The sequence below is a fragment of the Ornithodoros turicata genome, chromosome 1 (assembly GCF_037126465.1).
Source record: "Ornithodoros turicata isolate Travis chromosome 1, ASM3712646v1, whole genome shotgun sequence".
In the NCBI taxonomy this organism is placed as follows: Eukaryota; Metazoa; Arthropoda; class Arachnida; order Ixodida; family Argasidae; genus Ornithodoros; species Ornithodoros turicata.
This window is the reverse complement of record NC_088201.1, coordinates 132,605,008-132,626,899: the sequence shown is the minus strand read 5'-3', so window position 1 is coordinate 132,626,899 and position 21,892 is coordinate 132,605,008. Positions and strand designations below refer to the sequence as shown.

Below are 21,892 nucleotides of genomic sequence, written 5' to 3'. Positions count from 1 at the left end.
GGTTCGGGTTCAACAGTATCATGAAAATTTTGGAATAGGTTCGGTTCCAGCACAAATAGAAGTTCACGTACGATTTTTGGTTCTACACTGCTACATTCAGTTCTACGATTTTACATACACGATGCAGGTCAGGGCTCTTGTGTGAGTGCACCTTCTATCGTCCCTTGTGAAAAAGAGGCTGATCTTCTCAGCTCCTTGCTGAAGAACTGGAATGTTTTGCTCACTTCCCTTGTGTTTATTCTTTCTCCCCATTTCTTTGATCATTTCAATAAACAGTGGCTAGTGGAACTTGTCATATGTGTAATTTACTCCTTTTGTCCTGTTTGCTTATACTGTTTCACAGTGCCAAAACTTCTGAAATACGAACTAGCTCACTGAACCAACTTGGCCGCCACCAAGCCTTGTTCAAGTTCAATGAGTTTGAGCCAATAGTTTCCCTTCATGTCTGTACAGAGTACATTCTGGTAAAAGTCTTTGGCATGTGTGCAAGGTAGTACATCAAAATGCAAATAATAATTAATTAAAATAGCGTAAGGTAACAGCATTCGGAACATGCAAAATAAGAGCTTGATTTATTGACTGACAGCACTGCCCCCCCCCCCACCCCCCCCACCCCCACCCACTGCAGATGTCCTGTCTTGGGGTTGCAGAGGAATGTGGTCACATTACTGATAAGGAAAGGGATGACTAACTGTTGCTGCCTCTTCTGGAATCTTGAAGCAGGGAAGCCATTGCTAATCAGTTGTTTTGCGGTTGCATGCAGAGGTTGCAATACACAACATACAGGGCAGAAGTCTTGCACTACCACCACACTGAATATTGATTATGCAATAGAGTTTGGAATTTTCAATAAAGTTTTAAGGTAACGATTGAAACCCCCTGACATTAAAAAAGGCTGCAGGGGAATTTTCTAGACATTTTTTGTGACACTTCCATCTCAATGCACACTTTTATGCACTTATTTTACTTTAGCACTTGATGCACAATGGTTGTATTTTGGATTGTAAAGTAGCTTTCTACCTACATGGTCGTCTCCTCCTCTTCGAAGTGGGTCTGTGAAGCACATTCTTCAACAGACCATCCGGAAAAGGAATCCGGAACTGTGTCGGGATAGCGTTCCAAAGCAGTTGTTTGGCATGCCTGTTAAACTGACGAGCCTCAGCGGGCACAAACTGTGAATCAAGGAAATGTTCTTCGCATAGCACTGCCTCAGATTTCTGGAAGTACCGCCTGTCATGGTCGACAAGATCTTCGCGCCCACTGTTGATACACCATTGCTTCAATCTGCAACCATACAGAATTTTAATACCTTTTAATAACCGTCTATTCCCCCCACCCCTATACAGAATTAGAAGCATGCCCGAAATCCAGACAGATTTTTTGGTAACCGCATGTCATTAGAAAGCGAGGATAGGTTCTCTAGGTAGAGCGGCTATTAGTACGTGTCCTGTGCTTTACTCCTGCCTAGCTAGTCAATGCACAGTTTCTGCCTTCTAGGCACGAGGAAACGGTATTCTTTTAGTTCCCGTTAGCATTCTGCAAATAATGCCTTCACCGGCTTCGAGGGTGAAGAAGAAACGTTTACAGCGATAATGAGGACTCGCTAGTCCCTAACCTCTCTAGTTCCCTAGACTCGGGGTTTGCAATTTTTTCGAAAGGACATACAGGGCTCGGTCCGATGGAAACTGAAAGAACATCAGACCAGGATTTCGATCTTGAGTGTTCTTGCAGATGGAACTCCAACAATGCTTCGCAGGCGCGTTCGTCATAACGTAATCATACCGCGTTGAACATAATTCACAATATTTCGCTGTCACAAGCAACTCGTACAAGTACTTCGAAAACGCAAACAGCAACTGGATCGCGCCATTATATGTGGATGGATGGATGGATAGCGGCCTTCCCTTTGCATCGGGCGATAGCATACGCCACCTAGCCTGTTAAAGTAAAAATAAGCGGTAAAAAAAAAGTTGCGGTCTAAAGTCTAGATGGATAGCTAAAATCAACCAATACGACAAAAAGTACAGTGGCGGAACAAAACGGCAAACAGCACGCAACGAAAGAGAGTGGACGAAGATTACAACCACAGAAATAAACAAAATCGAAATAGACGACTGGACAAAGAAAGCACGGAAGAAGCAGAGTCTACAACATTACATGGAAAACAAACTGCAACCTGAGCCCTGTGAAGACTACAAAGGAGATAGGCGAAGCGCCCTCCTCTTTCAGGCCCGCACCGGGTGTTTGCTTACAAATGTCCGAAAAAATGAAATATTTGGGAATATAGACCCCACATGTCAGCTCTGCGGCAAAGCAACAGAGACCCTCCAACATATCCTTCTCGAGTGCCACAGGCTAAAAGAAATCCCACTAGAAATGGAGTCGACAGATACCGAGGGCATCGAGGACAAGCTGTACCGCCAACAAACCGAAACCAGTGCGCCGCAGCCACACGACACGGTCAAGAGGTCAAGAGGATACAGTGCCGCCTAGTGAAGTGGGAGCGACTTAAACAGGCAGCAGCGAACACAAGTGGAAGTGACGTATCGGCAAATGACGAGTGACTATTTTGTTATTGTTTTTCCTTTCCCTTTCTCCTTTCTATCTTCTACTTTCCTGTGCACCTGTGGACTCCGCTTCTTTCTTTTTTCGGAAGCCTGCCCTGTATCAAAAGGGATTAGGTGCCACTACTACTACTACTACTAAATAAAGCTACAAATTGGTTGATTCATCAAGTGTTTGGTATTTCTTGTATTTAGTATTTAATAAAAACCCTATTAGTTATTTCGCTTTCTATGCCAACAGTCATTCAATCGACATTTGGTTGCCGCCACCGCGTCTTGGTCCACCCTTCCCCCGTCATTTTCAAAACCGCAACCGTCATTCGTCAAGCTAGCAAATCGGTAACCGAGTGCCTCCTCCCTGCCTCCTCCCACAGCTAAACGGCCTCTTTTGGTGCCGGGTTGAGTCCCCTACATCCTACATCTCAAGATTCCATGTTCCGCTGTCTCATCCTCCCCCTCTGTGCACCAGCTACATCTTGTGTCGATATCCCGTTGGAATTTCGCGTAATGAGTTTTGGTCCGTAACATACCCGTTCTTGCCTCAAACAATAAAGTGCTCCCGTACGAATTATCAAACAGTTCCTCTCTTAATTGTGATCTCTGTCTTTCTTTCCCTGTACATCTGTAGTGCCCCTTCATACGTTCCTGCCATTTTCTTGTCTCAGCCTCCCTGACCCTGGTTCTCGTACTCTTTTCCTCCTCTTTGGTGCATGTAAGATATCTGGCTGCAAGCATTCTGGTTCTCCTCCTCCACCGAGTGTCAACCCAGGGAGCACATGGTGGGCTAGTAAACGTCTAAATGACGTCTAAAAAAAGAGATAAGGAATGTCTATAGAATGTCTAGGCAATTAGACCAAATGTCTAGTATCCCTCCACTAGACGTAAAATAACACGTCTAACGTTACGCCACCTAGCCATCTAGCCCTAGACATCCGATGTCTATGTACCTAGCCGTGATTTAGACACTCTTTTGACCTGGATGTCTGGAACAGGGTCAGACACTTAACCATGTATTAGACATGAAGTCTACAGCTAGACCAATTTTATCCCTCCATTCAGGCGACAGGTCTAGGGTTATACATTTCCTGTACCTTACTTTAGCCACCTTTAGACCTACTTTAGACCATGACTAGTCCTGCTACCGTCCTGGCATGCATTCATGCAGAAATATGATATAATTGATAGCAACACGGATCTCAGCATAAACATTTATTTGCAGTAAACCACACACGAAGTCTACGGTACAAAACTCTTGTCTAAAACTGGATTGACTTTGCCGCCAAGCAGGCATCTTGTGTTTTGACTGAGGAGTGTTGAACTGGCAGCAGGGTGTTGATGGCCACCTCATTCCTTTCTTCTAATGAGTGATTGTTGGTGCTGCAGCACTGCCTCCAATGACTCACTGTGGCTAGAAAATAGAACAAAACATGTCAGAAAGCATTATGTAGCCTGCTAGTTCTAACTAGTTTGTTTAGTGGCTATGCACACTCTTTCACGGGATGCTTGTCTGGCCACATAAGAGCAAAAGCTGTATCAACACTGATCTGAGAGACACAAAGAAAAGAAGCTGCACGTACAAAAATCACAGAACTGTTACAGCTACACAACACAAATTGCAGCAACAGCTGAAAATCTGTTTGCGCGTCACTACCTGATGTGGACGCTAGAGCCCTGCACCATCCGCGGATGGAAGCGGATATCCGTAAGATACTTGCGGATTCGGATGAGAATTTATCACTTTCTGCGGTGTGCGGATCGGATGGCTCGAGGTCGGATGCAGATATACCGCATGCTGTAATTTTTCTACTAGCAATTTATTTGTATTGCGCACCGACAGCGAGCACATGTCCGGGTTCACCTTTGACCATGCACGGCCAAGACGGGAGAGAAGGCATTTTGGCGTCCACACGAGCACCGGTGAGGAAGCGTTCCAGAAGTCTCTCCATATCGCGTTTGTTGAAAGGTTTACCTTCGCTTGTCGCCATGAGTCCTTCCATGAGAGCATGGAGGCATCCGAAATTATACCAACATTCTTCCGGCTGTGTTTACGCGTCCTTCGAAACTTGCGGATCTAAACGGTTGTGTATGCAACGGTGCGGATCGGATAAGATGTACGCGGATGCTAAAAATCTTATCTGCACAGGGCTCTAGCGGACGCTGCCAGGATCTCAGGGAAATGAGGATGTAACAGCTTTCGCTGTGAAAATACATCAATGTGACAGGCGTTTTCTCGTGACACACGACCTTACCTGGTCGAGCAGGCGACTGCTAAGCACTCCATGATTGGCGCAGCACTTCCATCACTCCATTACGCTAAAACAACATCTGTGCTGCTCTCATAACTTTGGTGCAAAACTTCTGTACAGGATAAAAATAAACACTGTGTATATTATAAAAGACAATACAAAGCAAGAGCTGTATCACCACGTCAAATATTATAAGTACGTACAAGTAGTATACAAGTTTATTCACATGACGTCATCCGCAGGAGACCGCCACTGTCGCTAGCAGGCAGATTTGCTGCCATCGGCCCTATTGTAGACTTCAGTCAAGCTGTTACCCATATTATTATGCCCCATATCAAGCCCATATCAATACCCATATCAAGCTGTTACCGTATATCTGGTGTTTAAAACTTGTTGCTCTGTGATTTGTAGAATGTCTGAGCAATTTCCATATTTTTGGTGTTAATAGTCACCTAAAAAGCATAATGCAGCAAACAAATGCAAGGACTAAACATTGCGGGACCTATAGTATGGCGCTGAGGTGACTTCAGTGAATAAACCTTTTACGAACTCAAATCTTGCACTACTACCAGATAGCTGTTTGGGTGAAGCAAGACGGAATGACATAGTCACGCTGTTCTCCATACAATACCAAGGATGTCTCAAAACGACCAAGCACAAAAATACTAGTTTTGTACCGTTTGATGAATATTTTGTCTGCTGCCCACACAGGTTGTGCGGTTCCTTAGCAAGCTTCTGGCAGTCGTTTCTTCTACATCGCACTTCCCTGCTGACTTTCACAGCATCTGAAAAAAAGTTCGATTTCGTTAACCACAAGACAACCATGTAAATGGAAAGCAGTTAGAGTCTTCCACCAACTATATTTGCAATACTTTGTTGACAAAAAATTTAAAGAGGCACCCTCCAGAGTAAGATTAGGGGGCACATCGAACATCAGGAACATTGGAGGACAACACAGTCACACGTCAGTGACAACTGCTTCCCCTCACCTCACAGGGAACTGTTAAGCTTATGTGCAAACAGCTGTTTCGTAGGGTAGGTTACCACTATTTTCATATCCACCGATGCAAGATAGTCCAAGCACCTATAAAAAGAAAAACCCAGTTGCTATGAAACCATGATATGCAAACAAAAGTACTTGCGCAAAATTTTCAGTGTGTAGTTTCACTACCAGCGAAAAATGCAACAACCGAAGTCGGGCTGACATGACAATGAACTAACCAGCATTTATGTTCCGGCATGTCCGCCCTGCAAACCATAACTGTCGACTTTCGTTTACTCAAGACTTCAACAGTCATCGAAAACTCGTTAATCTCGATGGTTAATTAGTGATACCGTATTTGTTTTAGCACAAAGACGAACCAAGGCACTTAATGAAACGTTGTACTGCCGAACATACAACGTTAATCACTACTTTGAATGCAAGTGCAGTCAGGTCAACCCACACTTCCAATATGCTTCAATCGGTGATACGAATAAAGGAAACGATATTCCAATATTATGCCACGCATCTCTACCAGGCTCCAACAGCTCCCCATAGCGCCCATAGTTTGAGATAATTCACACAACACTGGGCACACGACCAATGAGAGTGCAACGTTGTAGAAATTATGCAATGCCAGTCGGCCAATCAGGAGCCTTAACTTTGGCTGACCTTTCGACCGGTTCTGGCTACCATCGACTTCTACCGGATTTCACACCTACCACCGTTACCCGATATTCAAAATAACTGAAGCTTCTTTTGGCTAACAGAAATATTTATTTGACACAAAGCACTGATTCAAAGATCTGATACATGGATGCACTGTGAATACAAAGTCCGTTGCTGACGCACTGTAACTAAGTTCGAACTTGAAGCAAAACGAACACAGCTCTCGAAATCCGACGGGGCCCGCGCTTGTTCTTCACTCTCCAACCGCTCCAACTCACGAAGCATTCCAGTTCCGGAGTTGATAGACTGTTCGTCGGATAATAGTCGTGCCCAGGAACAGTACAACACATGTTGAATCACATCGACGCATGAATAAACCAGCGAACACTTCTACAAACTGTTCTGCCGATTGACATCACCGAAACACGGAACACAAGAGGACGCCTTGCCGGCCGATTTAATGATGAGCATCTTCTTTCGTTGTTTGCAGAGCGGAAAAGGCGCTTGTGTGGCACGTAATCGTAATCCTGTCTTTGTTGTCAGGCCTCAAAATCCGACGGCGCTCGAACGCGTTCTTCACGCTCCAACCGCACCAGCCCACGAAGCATTCCAGTTCCGTAGTTGATAGACTGTACGTGGGATAATAGTCGTGTCCAGGAACAGCACAACACGCGTAGAATCACAAACTGTTCTGCCGATTGACATCACCGAAACACAGAACACAAGAGGACGGACGCCGTGCCGACCGATGCGAGCTATTTCGAAACTATGCTGAAACGGCCGCCGGGACTCTGCACACACATGCGCGCGTACAAAATGCGATTTCAAAACGTTGTCGACCAATCGGAGCGCGCACGCAGCCTGGGCCAATGAGCTTGCAACGTTGTAGATTGGCGCAGTGGTACATACTCTACAGCCGCATCCTCGGTTACCTGAGGAGGACTGTCTCTACTACATGCGATTTGGTGCACAGAAACAGGCACATACTTTAATGAAGAGTGAACTCACCCCTTAAACTTGGAAAGCCAGAGAACAAAGAAACGTTGTCCACCACAGTACTCTGGGAGCTCTGCTGTGCTCAACAGCTTTTATCACTGGACAGCACGGCGTACGTTCTCGCTATGCTCAAAAATTGCAAGACAAAACGCGCGGGAGATTAGAACTTCGAAAGATTTTCGTATAACAACCAGTGGAATGCAGCCGCGAAGACTCCAACTGCTACCCGTTGCGCGTCCGGAAAGTTTGAAGTTTCAACAACCGTTGAAACTGAACTGGTTCGAACTGGTTGGATGGATGGATGATGGATGGTGATTGGGTAGACGGCCAGGCGTCATTGCCATTGCTTTAGCTCGTGCTTATTGAGTACTTATTTTTTGTAATATCTTTAATTTCCGTGGCCGTTCATTATAATTGGGTGGTGGAGGTTAAATGTTAAATAACACATATGCCAATCCAGCGGAAGTTACACCAACATCATCATCATTATGCAATCGCCATCGTTGTTGCAGCGACGAGTGTCGTATTTTGTGATGTATGTGTTGAAAATCGCTGTTCTTTTTGCAAACATTTTATCAGTGCCTTTGCTACTGAGCTACAGGTGTGCCTAATATGTAGCGCATTGCCTGTTCAGTGGTTTCAAAGAGATACCATGGGCAGTTTCAAGGTTTTTTGAAGGGTTCTGAAATCCCTGAGTCACGTCAGATTCCATTTTACTGCTGCAGCTGTGTAGCTTGTGGGAAAATGTTATGTGCAGCAACATCTGCTATCTGCTGCCCACAGTATGTGCAAAGTGCTTCTGTGTTTGTGGAGCTATGGTTTATAGTGCTGCGCTGCACGATTCGTCGGCGTCGACTTTTTTATTGACGTTTCAGTGATTCAATAATTTAGTTGCTGATTTCTTTAAGTTGGTGTAGCGGTTGGTGCTAAGGTGTTGGTGCAGGGGAGTTACTTCGTACAAAATTTACATTTACCAGCAACGGTAACGCCATCAGGAACGCTAGTTCAAAAAACATTGCCCCGAACAAATGCGGGCTTCCGTTAAGAAAAAAAGATATATATTCAGTAAAATAAAATATTACTTCACAGCACTTAGATTCTGGTAATGTCTTCTAGTTGTGGATGCTGTCAGTGTATATGCATGTCAGTGAGCCAAAAACACTCGGATCATCATATGTATGGACATTATTTAAATTATCTACATACCTCAGTCAGACTGCCTTCATTTGACTGATCTTTTGTTACAATATATGGGCATACAACTCACATAACATGAAAGACTACATACTATCCATTTGGTCATAATATAATTGGACAAAGTTAATGTGGTCCATTTCTTGCATAGTTTCTGAAGGTTGTTGCAGAGTCCAGTTTTATTACCTCAGTATGATCATTTGCAAACAGATTGTACTTGCTGCTCCACACACGTGTGATGGAAAGTAAGAGAATAAGGAATTTCCTTCATGTATGAGGATCATCCAACAAAAGTTCCTCTGCTGTGATCAAAATAATAAACCCATAGGACAACATTGAAAAAATTTATGTACAGATTAGAGCTCAACGTTACTCCCTAACACAGTCACCTTATTTAGCTGAACATTTTTGATACTGTGATACCAAGTATTCAATACGTTGTCTGTGCCATGCTATGCCCTGTTTACAAAATGAGGCATTCACTTTGCATTTCACCTGATCAATTTGTGTTTCATGATCACTTGCAAATTGGTGACTGCCGAGGGGTGCTTTGAGAGGAAGATGGAACAGCAGATTGGGCAAATTTTCATTGAAGTAGGAATCATCACCTTGAGCACGAGGAGAACGAAGTATACAGGAAGCCCACGAAAAGGAAACTCACGTTTGTGTGTCTCCTGTATACTTCATTCTCCTCATGCTCAAGGTGATGCTTCCTATTTCAACGTTGTACCAGCTCGCTTGTGTACTTTTTCTCTCTTTGGCAAATTTCCAGATGAATTTCTGGAACAAATCCCGAGTCTTTCAAGACGAGTGCAGACAGCGTTGACGTGGTTGTACTGCACCCTTCCAAGTCCTGTGCGTTTTTGTTTCATTGTAGTTTGACGCTTTCCCAGGATCTCGCAGTACATCTGCATTTACTGTCATTGTGCATGTGAGATAATCTACAAGTTGCACACAATGATAGTCCTAAAACATTGTCGGCATAGCCTTTCCAGACGAAAACGCGAGTTTGACCTCCTTCAGAATGCTTTCACCGGGCACCCACCATGACTTCCTATGGTATTTTGTCTCAGCACTTGCATAATGCATCCAGGTTTCATTAATAAAAATTGTTCCAAGAAATTCATCTTGACCGTCTTGATACCATTGAAGGAAAATGCAAGCTGCATTCATTCGTTGCTCTTTACAAACGTTACCGAGCAAATGTGGCCCCCATCTCGCATAACTTTTGTTGCCCATGCTGAAGGAAATTTGTTCTCATTAGTATCAGAGTGCAGTACCAGTGACCCGCCAGTCTCCGTTAACAATTCTCGGAATTTCAGAAAAGAAACGTCGTTTCGTGGTGTTATAGCTGATCTCCCACTGTACTGTTCGTTGTGCAGATTTTCACGACCCTGTATAGAGGACACACCATTTCAATGCCTGTAAAGTGTTTTGTATAAACAGGTGTTAACTGTCAGTGGATATTCTCTAAAGTACTCTTTCACTCTTTTATTCTTTAACGAAAAATAGGATAACTCTTCCGTTCTAGGATAGTCAGACATACTCGGAAATATTACATCCATGCTTGAATGCCTGACACATTAGGTGAACGGCACTCCATTAACCAACATCTGCAGTGCCGGGATGTCACACCCAACTACTACACCATTCAGTTTGTCCTAGTGGTGTTTCCTTTGAATAACAAATATCGGGAAACTTATTTTTGGATGGCCCTCCTAATTCCAGTTCTCTTTCTGCATTTGGCTACATTTTTTAGATTTCTTGTGACGACTCTTGTGGACAAATACCAGCATGGAAGACTTAATAACAATTGGGGTTTACATTGCGAGACAACTGAGATCATGAGCGACGCCACAGCAGTCGGTCTGTGGATTGCCCACCTGAGTGTCCTTAAATGTGCAATGAAAGCTCACCACACAAAACACCGTATTTAATGTCCCTTGTGGAAGATGGCATGTCTAAGCAACCTGTATCCTGGCACTAAGTTGCTGCTGTTTTTGGCCGGGTTCGAACCAGCGATCTCGGGATCAGAAGGCGAACAGACTCACTCACCAGGGCCGGTTCATGGACAACTTGAACACCACAATTATGTTAACTCTGCCATCAAGTAATTCAGTTTCCTGCATATGTTCTGTAACAATTGAACTTCAGTTTTGTAAGCCTGAAAGCTAAGCTTAGAACCACCTCTTATAATATAGTGACTGTATTTGATGTGTGAATGTGTTCACACCTCTTAAAAAGCTAATAAAACAAAAATCTTGATGATTTCTAATATGTGGTACATACAAGGCCAGCTACAAGACGTCTACAATTAGACGTCAATTACTAAATGTCTACAAGATGTCTAGTAAATCACTAATTTTAGACGTCTAAATAATGGTAAGACTTTTAGACGTCTAGTCAACGTCTAGTTTGGGCACTATCCCTAAAGTCTAGGGCTAGAACAGGTCTGGACGTCTAGTTGACTACCATGTGTTCCCTGGGAATGTTCTGAAGGTATGTCCTACGGATGTCCGGTTATTATCCCAGAACAAACTGCCTGAATCGATGTCCTATAGATCTCCGTAGGATACCCTTAAAGGATATCTAATGTCCCAAAATTATACAATGAACTACGGACGTCGGATGGACAGAGGACGTCGTGTGGGCATCCGTGTCAGTAGACTTCGCAGTGAATTCGATTAGAATTAGTGCTGCGAATTCAATAAGCATTAATCTAGTGTACCTGGCTCGCAAGTTGGCTTCATTGGTGCTTGTGATCCCAAAATGCGGTTCATTACCGTGACTCATTTTTGACTGGGGTAGGAGATCATGCACGAAATCGAGAGCAGCTCACGGCTGGCAACAGTGGGCAGGCGGTCGTGGCGGTTGGTTTTGACCAGTTTGCCCGTGTCGATGAGTGTGTCAGCTACACAAGTTGGTACTTGTGCACGCTTCAGTTAAATTATCGCTGAAGCAGCAACGTGTACGACAGGTAAGCTATGCAAAAACAGAACGGCGAGCAGACGCAGCTCATATTCGTCTTCCACAACAGGTCAGGCAGCAGGGAGCCGGCCGCCATATTGCAGTCTCCAAGTTATCACAACAGCTGAGAACATCAGCTACGGATATGTCAAGCAACAAACAACAAACGGTGTTCGCTCAAGCGGTAACATCGGTGATCGAGGTGGGTACTGGGTACACCTATCCTGTCAGAGTGCCATATATTTCGGATAGCGAAGTGTTTTCAGGTAGTATTTCTGATTTGAATGCAGGTCGTACGGCTGGTTCAGAGGTGCATTTTGCGTTGTGACAAATGTATCTGTGTATGTCTAGAACGACGCATGGAATTAACTGACGGTGACAAAATAAAGCTATGCTCAGTGTTGTGAAAGCTATAGCTAGGATGCTCCAGAAAAATCTGAAACCTGTTCTTTTGCAGTGAAGTGGAAGCTGATTAACACGCGAACTACATTCCTCCAGACTAAGGGACTGTAGCACTCGCAGATGTGCCGCTTTGAAGTTTCTTATTGTGTAATAAACGTTCTTTGTTCTGTATATGCTGTCTTTACTGTGTAACCACCACAAGTAAATAAAATAGAGAAATAAAATCAAATCATATACTACCTGTAGAACCCAATAAAAACCTGCCACAGCGTCCACAGGATAACCACATAACAGCCCCCGCATTGCCTCAAATTATCCAAAATGTGTCCTCTGTTCGTCGGCCAGGATGTCCTGTAGACCGGCTCGGGCGGTAACATTGAACAAACTATGTTAGTACAATTTCCATCCGTGGGAAGCTTCCCGATGTCCTGCGGACGTCTGGTTATCCGAGGTCGTTACTCCATGGGACATCCTAAGGTTGTATATGACTGACTGGATGCGCCCCAAGCGCTAGTCGCCCTACACCCCTTTGTCGAGTTTCCATGAAATGTAATATGCCCGCATTTATGCTAAGGACCGCGTTCCCAAAAGTCATACCCGGTACCATTACCCCTTTCCATACCATTCGTATCACTTCATATCGACTGTATACCCAGAGCGCTCTTACCGACGCATTCCTCCTGGCTTTCTTCATAACCTCCCCCTCGTGTTCCCTGAGGTAATTTTGTCCGTCCGCAAACCATACTCCTAGATATCTGTATTTCTGAACACCCTTAATTTCTGTACCCTGTATGTGGAGGGGTCTCTCCTGTTTTGCATTATACGTCATAACTCCTGACTTTTCGCTACTGAACTTTAAACCCAGGGCTTCTCCCCCCTTTCCGCATATTTGCATAAGGCTCTGCAACTCCTCTCTTGTGTCTGCCATAAGAACAATGTCGTCTGCATATATCAGCCCTGGAGTCTTTTGGCTTGTTTCTTGTGTCCCAATTTCGTAGCTCAGGTTAAAGCCGAAACCGCTGCCTTCTAACTCACGCTCAATACCACTGATATAAAGCATAAAGAGAATTGGTGACAATGGGCACCCCTGTTTCAAACCCCTTTTTACCTCGATGTTTCCCACATACTGTCCTTCCCATTCCACTTCTACGGAGCTATCCTGATATATATAACTGCCTCAAAAGGTTCACCATACCACTGTCCATTCCAACCGTCTCCAGCCTTTCCCATAGAATTGGATGAACCACTGAGTCGTATGCCCCCTTTATGTCTAGAAAGCTGAGCCATAGTGGTCGTCGTTCCCTTTGCGCAATTTCGATGCATTGAGTCAACACAAACAGATTATCGTCCAGTCTCCGCCCCCTCCGAAACCCATTTTGTAACTCTCCCAGTATGCCATTGTCCTCCAGCCAATTTTGGATTCTGCCTTTCAAGACCTGCATCGCGGCCCTGTAGATGACCGATGTTACGTAACATCGGTCATCTACAGGGTCGCGATGCAGGTCGCGACTTGAAGCTGTCTCTCTCACCCTTGCCTTTATGGATTAAACTAACCCTACCCTGTCCCCATTCAGGTGGTATATTCCCGCTCGTTAATATGTTGCTCACTATCTCCCTCAGTGTATATCCGACTGTATTCTGGCTATGTGAAATGAAAGGAAAGCGCCATCTGCCGAAGTGATGGGCCAAGGCATAAAGCGTATTCTTTTCACTTGCACTGGACTGCACTACGTTGGACTCCACGCAAGACGGGTTTTCGGGAGCTGCACTTTCCAGCTGAAAGGAACTTTATTAGTAATGCCTTTCTTTTCAACAGGAAAGTGCAGCACGCAAATAACCCAATTCAGCTCACTGATCTCTATGGTATACATGGAAGAAGGAAACACAAGGAGCGGCTCTTTCCTGCAGACAAGAGCCGTATTCTGGCCATTAATGGGTCATGCCTATACCTGAAGCTCCACCAACTTTTTCAGCTTTCCGACCAATGAAGTCTTGAAATATGGGGCGCTATCAATCAGCCTATCCTCACTATTTGCCCCCCCCCCTCCCCTATCCAACACGGGCAGCGCCATTTTTGGTGGCAAGTGGATTGGATAGGATTGAAATGGATACCTCTCGCAATCTGCAAAAGTAGTGGATTGTTGGTGCAAATTTGATAAGCGCCACCTAGGGAGCGTAAGGCACGTCGTCTGCTTCCGTCGTTATACCGCTGCCGGCAGAACCACCTGCTGGGACACATTCTGTTGTCGGTATGATGTTTAAACAAATCTACATGAATAGTGGGAATATAAGAGGCAAGAATGCTTATATCCATGAAATCCAGCTGTTAAATACAAGATTGTACAGCACAGCGCCGTTTTTGTTATGATTTCGTTGTGATCGCCGTGTTAACTAGGCCTAACATCGGCGACAAAACGTATTATTTTCAGTTAGATATCGATGGATGAGCATAAGTTGAAACTGATTTCCGAAAAATTTATATTAGGATGTACATTTGCAGCGTAAAATCAGGTTAGTCTGTGAAACTTTTTTGTCACGAAATCCCCGTTTCACAGTGTTTGTTTTCGTCGCCATTTTGGGTGGCAGTATCGTGTCATGGCGACCCCCTTGGTAAAAAGCAAACCAATCAGAGGAGCGAAACTGTGATTGACAGGTCGAGCCTCTTTTTGTGACTCCTCCCAATGGCCAGACTCCCTTTTAATATACGGCTCTGCTCCAGACCAGAGCCGTATATTAAAAGGGAGCAGGGGTGGGCAGTAATAGTAATACTTTGTATTATAATACTATTACTGTAATACTTTTGGGTATTTGTATTATGTATTATAATACTCATTTTTGAAATGTATTTGTATCTGTATTATAATACACAAAATCGAAGTATTACATGTATTATAATACTTTTGAAGGTGTAATACCTTCCCAGAGGTCATATGTATGAGTAATATATATATTTATATATATTATAGTAATATATGTATACTTTATGAGTAATTTTTCGGGTCCCACAAACATCTGGACACAAACAAGGTCCCTATTATTCCTTTGCCTCAAACTATCCCAAAGGGAGTGACCTCAGTGCCAGAGGTTACTGGAGGCTTCCTCGCATTCCTTCCATTTCAGCGTCCGTAAAGATGAGTCATCGCATTGCAAGCCCTTTGTGGTATGAAAGAGTGCATCCAGTCCAGGCACCCCTGTACGGGGTTGCACTATGGACAGTTACACACTTTTGAACGGCCCACATTTTATCGTCCAGGGTGGACGAAATGAAGACTCTTCCACACTGAGAGCCACCGGTGTTCACTGTGATCGAATTGACCAGCGCTATCTCATCATATTCGGAAAAGGCATGCCCTATAGAGAACTACCATTTGAGAATATGCTAAACATGTAAGCATCTGAAATAACACGTCATTGGAGAATGACTGGCTCGATAAGTAATGCGCAAATTATATAGATTTCTGATTTTCTGTTCCTTTCTTTCTACCCAAGTTACGTATCAATGTATTACTAGTATTACTCGTGTAATACACATAAGTATTAGTATTATGTATTATAATACCTCAGACTCAAAGTATTACGTATTAGTATTATACTACCGATTTCTAGGAAGTATTATGTATTAGTATTATAATACAAAATATGGGTATTACTGCCCATCCCTGAAAGGGAGTCTGGCCATTAATGGGTCATGCCTATACCTGAAGCTCCACCCACTTTTTCAGCTTTCCGACCAATGAAGTCTTCAAATATGGGGCGCTATCAATCAGTCTATCCTCACTATTTGCCCCCTTATCCAACATGGGCAGCGCCATTTTGGGTGGCAAGTGGATTGGATGGGATTGAAAGGGATACCTCTCGCAATCTGCAAAAGTAGTGGATTGTTGGTGCAAATTTGATGAGCGCCACCTAGGGAGCGTAAGGCACGTCGGGAATTGTCGTCTGCTTCCGTCGTTGTACCGCTGCCGGCAGAACTACCTGCCGGGACACATTCTGTTGTCGGTATGATTTTTAAACAAATCTACATGAATAGTTGGAATATAAGAGGCAAGAATGTTTATATCCATGAAATCCAGCAATTAAATATAAGTTTTTACAGCACAGCGCCGTTTTTGTTGTGATTTCGTTGTGATCGCCGTTTTCACTAGGCCTAACACCGGCGACAAAACGTATTATTTTCAGTTAGATATCGATGGATGAGCATAAGTTGAAACTGATTTCCGAGAAACTTATATTAGGATGTACATTTGCAGCGTAAAATCAGGTTAGTCTGTGAAAATTTTTTGTCACGAAATCCCCGCTTCACTGCGTTTGTCTTCGTCGCCATTTTGGGTGGCAATATGGTGTCATGGTGACCCCCTTGGTAAAAAGCAAACCAATCAGAGGAGCGAAACTGTGATTGACACGTCGAGCCTCTTTTTGTGACTCCTCCCAATGGCCAGACTCCCTTTTAATATACGGCTCTGCTCCAGACTAGCGTAGCCACCCTCTAGCGGTCGCTCGAGTCCAAATCGCCATTGCTTCCTGTCCACCACGTGATCCTCTCTAAAGTTTCAGTTTTGCAAGGCTTTATTTCTCGCGCTGCTCTCCGTATGATTTTGGTTTTTGAAAGTAATTTATTGCGAAAATGTGAGCACCGTCGTAGAAACGACGTATGGTAATGTGTTCCTGTCCCGGCTACGGCTCTCGTTGAACTGAAATCAGCTCTGTCACGGGAACGCGTTTTGTTCGTAAGTAAACGGTAACTTGCTTAGTCGCCCGTGTGTCTTCGAGTCCTCTTGAATTGTTCATTTGGGACCTCAAACTCTGCCGCAGATTCATTTCATATCTTCTTTTGTTGCACAAATCTGATTAAAGGTCAGCTATGCCGATATCCCAAATAGTCGAAACGGTTGCGATATCCTGAAAGCCCACATCCAGCTCTCCCCAAAATGCACCTTCATTCTCTCAGTTCGGTACAGTACCATGTCAAAAAAATTGATAATTCATTCCGAAACACACATGGGCGCAGCCATTTTAATGACGTTGATGCACCCGAACGGGCATTGTGACGCTTGTGACGTGTACTCGCCTTCGTACTTGTCAGTGGATTTCAGCTACGGCTTCTCGCGGCTTCACGTTTCTGTGCTTGAAGATGGCGGACAGCCGTGTTCCACCGTTCCGCGATAAGTAAACAGTGCAGCAGCTGCGAACTCATTCGCGAACCAACCTCTGTGCGATGTTGTGACTGGAATTCGTCGTGTGTGTTTTGTGAGCACGTACAATTTGTATCAAGTCGCGTCTGCGTTAGCCCCTTTACAGCACTTGCCCATTGTAGAGACTGACGTTTCGACAGCCGTGTTAGCAAGAAAATGCCGACAGCGTTTTATTCCGTCAGGAAAAAATTGTGCTATGTATTTGAGAAACCACATACTGCTATGGGACAAGTTTTACGTACGATTTATCAATGTGCAACAGCGTCGACGATGGTATGTTGCGACGAGAGACGTAAAACGAAATACAAATCACATTTTAAACTTTTTGTGGGAGTCTGTGCATTTTCCAGAAGGTTTCTTTGAATCACACACTCCCATGTCACGCTGCGTTGTGTGGCACGCTACAAACTACTGCATTTTATGTCTAACATCTGGATATTGTTTGTAATGAGCACCGTCGCACAAAAACATGCACACGAAAGCTCCAGTAGCCATGTGGTTGCACACTATGCAGACGCAAAAGAAGTACCAGAGCACATATTGCCACTTAGAAATGGTGTTTTTAGAAATGTGGTGTCTGAAGAGTTAGGGCATAGCATAGATCCGTGAAATCAGGTGCACCTTATCCTTCTGTAGAGTGCTCTTTCAATTCACAACTCAGCCCATGGGGTGTAAAAGTGTTAGAGGCAATTATGTGACTTGTCGTCCTGGGTGACATCACTGGCCAGCCTCGGAATTAATTCCGTGCTCAGGAATTATTGTACAAATCACTTTGTATGTAGGACACGATAAGCAATATGTAAGTTGCAACCTTGTCTGCAGCATTCTCGATTGCCTCTTACCTTTACAGTTAGAGACACGTTACCAAACCATTTGCAAAGGGCACTCTTACAGGGGCCGTGTAACTTGAGTTTTTAATTTATAAAATTTATAAAAATATAAGTATACAATATGTAATATGGAATTTATATAAAATAAAAATAACATTTATAAAAATAATTTATAAGAAATAAATAAAAAGACTTCATGGAAGCAATGCGTTAGCATACCCATTGCACATGAAGCACAATTATATATGCTTGGGCATCATCTAATTAATCTTCTGAACCATATGTGTGGCTGCATACGAAATTTTTTATGCGCATGCTCTACCTTCCTATTCCTACATGTGCACACGAATAACAGTGAATATATGGGAAGTGGCAAAAAGCAACGCTAGACTCTACCATCATTGTGCCCCTTTAACTTTTCCACATTTATGTCTGGTGAACAGGGAATACCTCACTAGAAAAGAAGACATTTGCGCATTGTTTGGCAAGCAAATAAATATATTTATTACATTTTCCATCAATCAACAATGTTGTGACCTGATGCAAATATTAATGTCAACAAGGAAAGTACTTACAAATTATTCCTATGTACTCAAATGCAGATATGACAATTCTCTTTTTGTACCTCAGCACAGTACAGTTTCAAAAATAACAAACTGCACAGCATGAGCAATCTTAAAGTATCTCAAGAGGGGAATCACATAAAGCTCCAATAATAGACTGTGCAAACAAAGCTCCAAAAAACAAAGTTCTTCAAGAAAAATCTGAATAATCTGTTGCCGTTGTGATATGTACTACTATGCACAGTTCATGAATGGAACATGTTACCTCATTGCATTGCCTCCACGTGAGCACTAGAACAGGCAGCTTTTTAGGTCGCTCTTTTCGTGTTTTTCTATTGTCTTTTTTGTTTTCTGTTTTTGCAATAGCAAGCATGGCCATAGTGAAACACAAGCAGCCAAGGACAGCATGAGACATATACAATGCGACTGCTAGCTCTAAACTGATATATTTATTAGCAGACTCTGGAATATACACATATATGCTGCTAAGCAAATGACAATTTAACCAATAAAATAACAGACAAGAAAAAAGGGGTTATACATCTTCCCCTCTCCTCATTCTATTTCACAGGCAGCCCTACTATCATTCTGAGTGTGTCCGTGCGTTCCCTTTGAGATAACGTATCTCGGACAGAAGCAAATCCAACAGCGGACTGCTTACACATGCAACTGTCTTGGATTTCTCTAACCACTTGTTATTTAATCGCTGCCTTGAGCTGTGTGTTCTGGAAATTTAGGCAGCATCCAGAGTCCCTGCAATGTGTTGCCATGTTTCTCGAGGGCATCAAAAGTCTGTCCTTGGCTGCCTATGTTTCACTATGGCTCTCAGATACAAACTACCCCATTTCAACACAGTAGAAAACACAGATTTGTAAATAGCATCTGTTGATTGCACTGTACATACCCCCCATATAAAGGATCATAGTGGATACTACATCTTGTGCAATAATGTCAGGAACACAAAAAAGCTAGATTTGAAACTACTCTTACGTCGTAGTAGTAGTATTTGTGTGAAGCTACGCAATTCCTGTTCTGCAAATAATTTAAACGATATGTTTCATCTGCCAGCGTGATGATCCCCTGAAAAGCAATTCACACTTGGCCGGAACTACCGGTTCTGAAACCTATCCCTGACATTTATTTATTTATTTATTTATTTAACCCTTAAAGGCCCGAGGGCATTACATAAGGGACATAGGCAAAGCAAAACACAGTAATGCTAATTACAATGTTACAATAACAATAATAATAACAATAACAAATTACAAACAAAAAAAAGACTACGATGATGATGCATCTCATTAGTGTACAGCCTACTTTGCAACTATCAAGGTAAGTCTAGTGATAATGAAAACACCTAACAAGTTAGTTCAGTGTTAATCTTTCAGGTCTTCTGTCAGAGACTGTTGAAAGCGTGTGTTATCTGTGATCGTCACTATACTGTTCGGCAGGTTATTCCAGAGGTCAATAGTTCGTGGTAAAAAAGAGTTTTGGAACGAGGTTGTAGAAGCATGAATTGGACAGATTTTTTTCAGGTTGTTAATGCGTGATCAAGACCGGAAGGGTTTCAATATCATGTCGTGTTTTATGTCAAGAGGGCTGTGGAAAAGTTTATGAAGGAATGCTATGCTGCCATGTATACGTCTTTGTTTCAGTGTGGGTAATTCGAGGGTATGCCTCATATCTGTGATACTGCTGTGCGGGTTATAGTTGTTCATTATAAACCTGATGGCGCGGTTTTGAATAGACTCCAATTCAGTGCTTAGTGTTTCCTGCCAGGGGTGCCATATTACAGATGCGTATTCGAGCTTGAGTCTCACTATTGTTGTGTACGCAAGCTTTTTAACAAGTGGTGAAGCCATACGGATGTTTCGCCTGAGGTAGCCAAGGGACTTGTTTGCACTGGAGGAGATAGCACGGATGTGTGTGCGCCATGATAGGTCTGGTGTTAGGTGAAGTCCAAGGTATTTATAGTTATTTACCTGCGTTAGTACTGATGTTCCCAAAACGTAATTCAAGTTAGAAGGTTGGCATGACCGAGTGAAAGTCATCGACTTACATTTCGAGTAGTTAGCTTCCATTAGCCAGTCGGAACACCACAGATGAAAAGAATGTAAGTCGTTTTGTAATATGGCTCGATCATGTTCATTATGTATGGTTCTATATATGACACAGTCATCAGCATACAGGCATATATTGGACTTGATGTAGTTTGGCAAGTCGTTGATGTAGATCAGAAAGAGCAACGGACCAAGCACGGATCCCTGTGGTACTCCGGATGTTACTGGTGAAATGCTTGAACAGGTGTTATTTGCAATTGTGTACTGAACCCGTGAGTGAAGAAAATGCCGAATCCATTCTGAAACTGCGTTATCAATGTTTAGTCGAGATAGCTTGTGGAGTAAACGTGAATGCGGGACCTTATCGAAAGCTTTCGAAAAATCTATAAAAACAGCGTCTGTCGGTATCCTATTGTCCAAGTTAAGATGAATGTCATGAGTAAACCGTAACAGCTGCGTCTCACAGCTTAGTCCCTTGCGAAAACCATGTTGAGTGTTAGATAACAAAGAGTTGCTTTCAAGAAAATTAATGATAGATGAGTGCAAAATGTGTTCCATGAGCTTTCCAGATACACTTGTCAACGAGATGGGTCGATAGTTTGATGGTGTATATCTGCTTCCTGATTTGTAAATTGGTGTCACGCGAGCAGTTTTCCAGTCTTCAGGAACAACACCTAGCCGAAGGGACTGGTTGAAAATGTCACACAAGAACAGTGATGAAACCATTTTAGTACTTTTAAGTATCTTAGCATTGATACCGTCGTCACCACCGGACGACGATATTTTCAGTCTGTCAATCATGGAACATATGCCTTGGAATGTGACAGTAACTGAGGCCATGCGCTCATGGTTAAGAGGCGGCAGCTGAGGTATGGAAGACATATCTTCAATGGTAAATACTGAGCAGAAAAAACTGTTCAGAACCGTTGCGGCTTCAGAATCAGGTAATAATTGGCCGCTTAAACCCTCCAAGACAATCTTAGAATTTCGAGATTCCGGTGTGACAAATTGCCAAAATTGGCGTGGATTGTTTTGTAATAGAAGGCCAAGGCCCTCATTAAAGAACTTAGACCTGGCTATCTGTAGTTTCAGTTTGTACTCAGATTCGCAACTGTTATATTTAGCCCAAGAAGATACACTGTTAACCATTCGGGCATCTCTAAATAAGCGCTTCTTCTTGTTGCCAAGTCGTTTAAGCTCTCTGTTATACCACGGCTTACTTTTATC

At 43.3% G+C, this 21,892-nt stretch overlaps 1 protein-coding gene and 1 long non-coding RNA gene across 6 annotated transcripts in view; both read right to left on the bottom strand.

Annotated features, from left to right (window-relative positions):
- Positions 1-1,918, bottom strand: part of LOC135378605 (uncharacterized) — a 29,014-nt gene extending 27,096 nt beyond the window's left edge. For 2 of the 4 annotated variants that reach the window (XM_064611680.1, XM_064611678.1), the window contains exons 1-2: positions 1,666-1,918; positions 1,025-1,284 (exon numbers count right to left, since the gene is read on the bottom strand). In XM_064611680.1, coding sequence (XP_064467750.1) covers positions 1,025-1,284; positions 1,666-1,769 — 364 coding nt within the window. In that variant the 5' untranslated portion in view covers positions 1,770-1,918. The remainder of the gene's footprint in view (positions 1-1,024; positions 1,285-1,665) is intronic. The other 2 variants (XM_064611681.1, XM_064611682.1) reach the window with 2 other exon arrangements.
- Positions 1,919-3,760: 1,842 nt separating this feature from the next.
- On the bottom strand, positions 3,761-6,300 carry LOC135369133 (uncharacterized). Of its 2 annotated transcripts, XR_010414938.1 has the most exons (4): positions 5,800-6,300; positions 5,488-5,595; positions 4,814-4,922; positions 3,761-3,972 (listed from the first exon to the last, which is right to left on the bottom strand). It is a non-coding gene; the product is annotated as an uncharacterized LOC135369133 (long non-coding RNA). The 2 variants fall into 2 exon arrangements; XR_010414937.1 differs by having other exon boundaries at positions 3,761-4,922.
- Between the last annotated feature and the right edge of the window lie 15,592 nt (positions 6,301-21,892).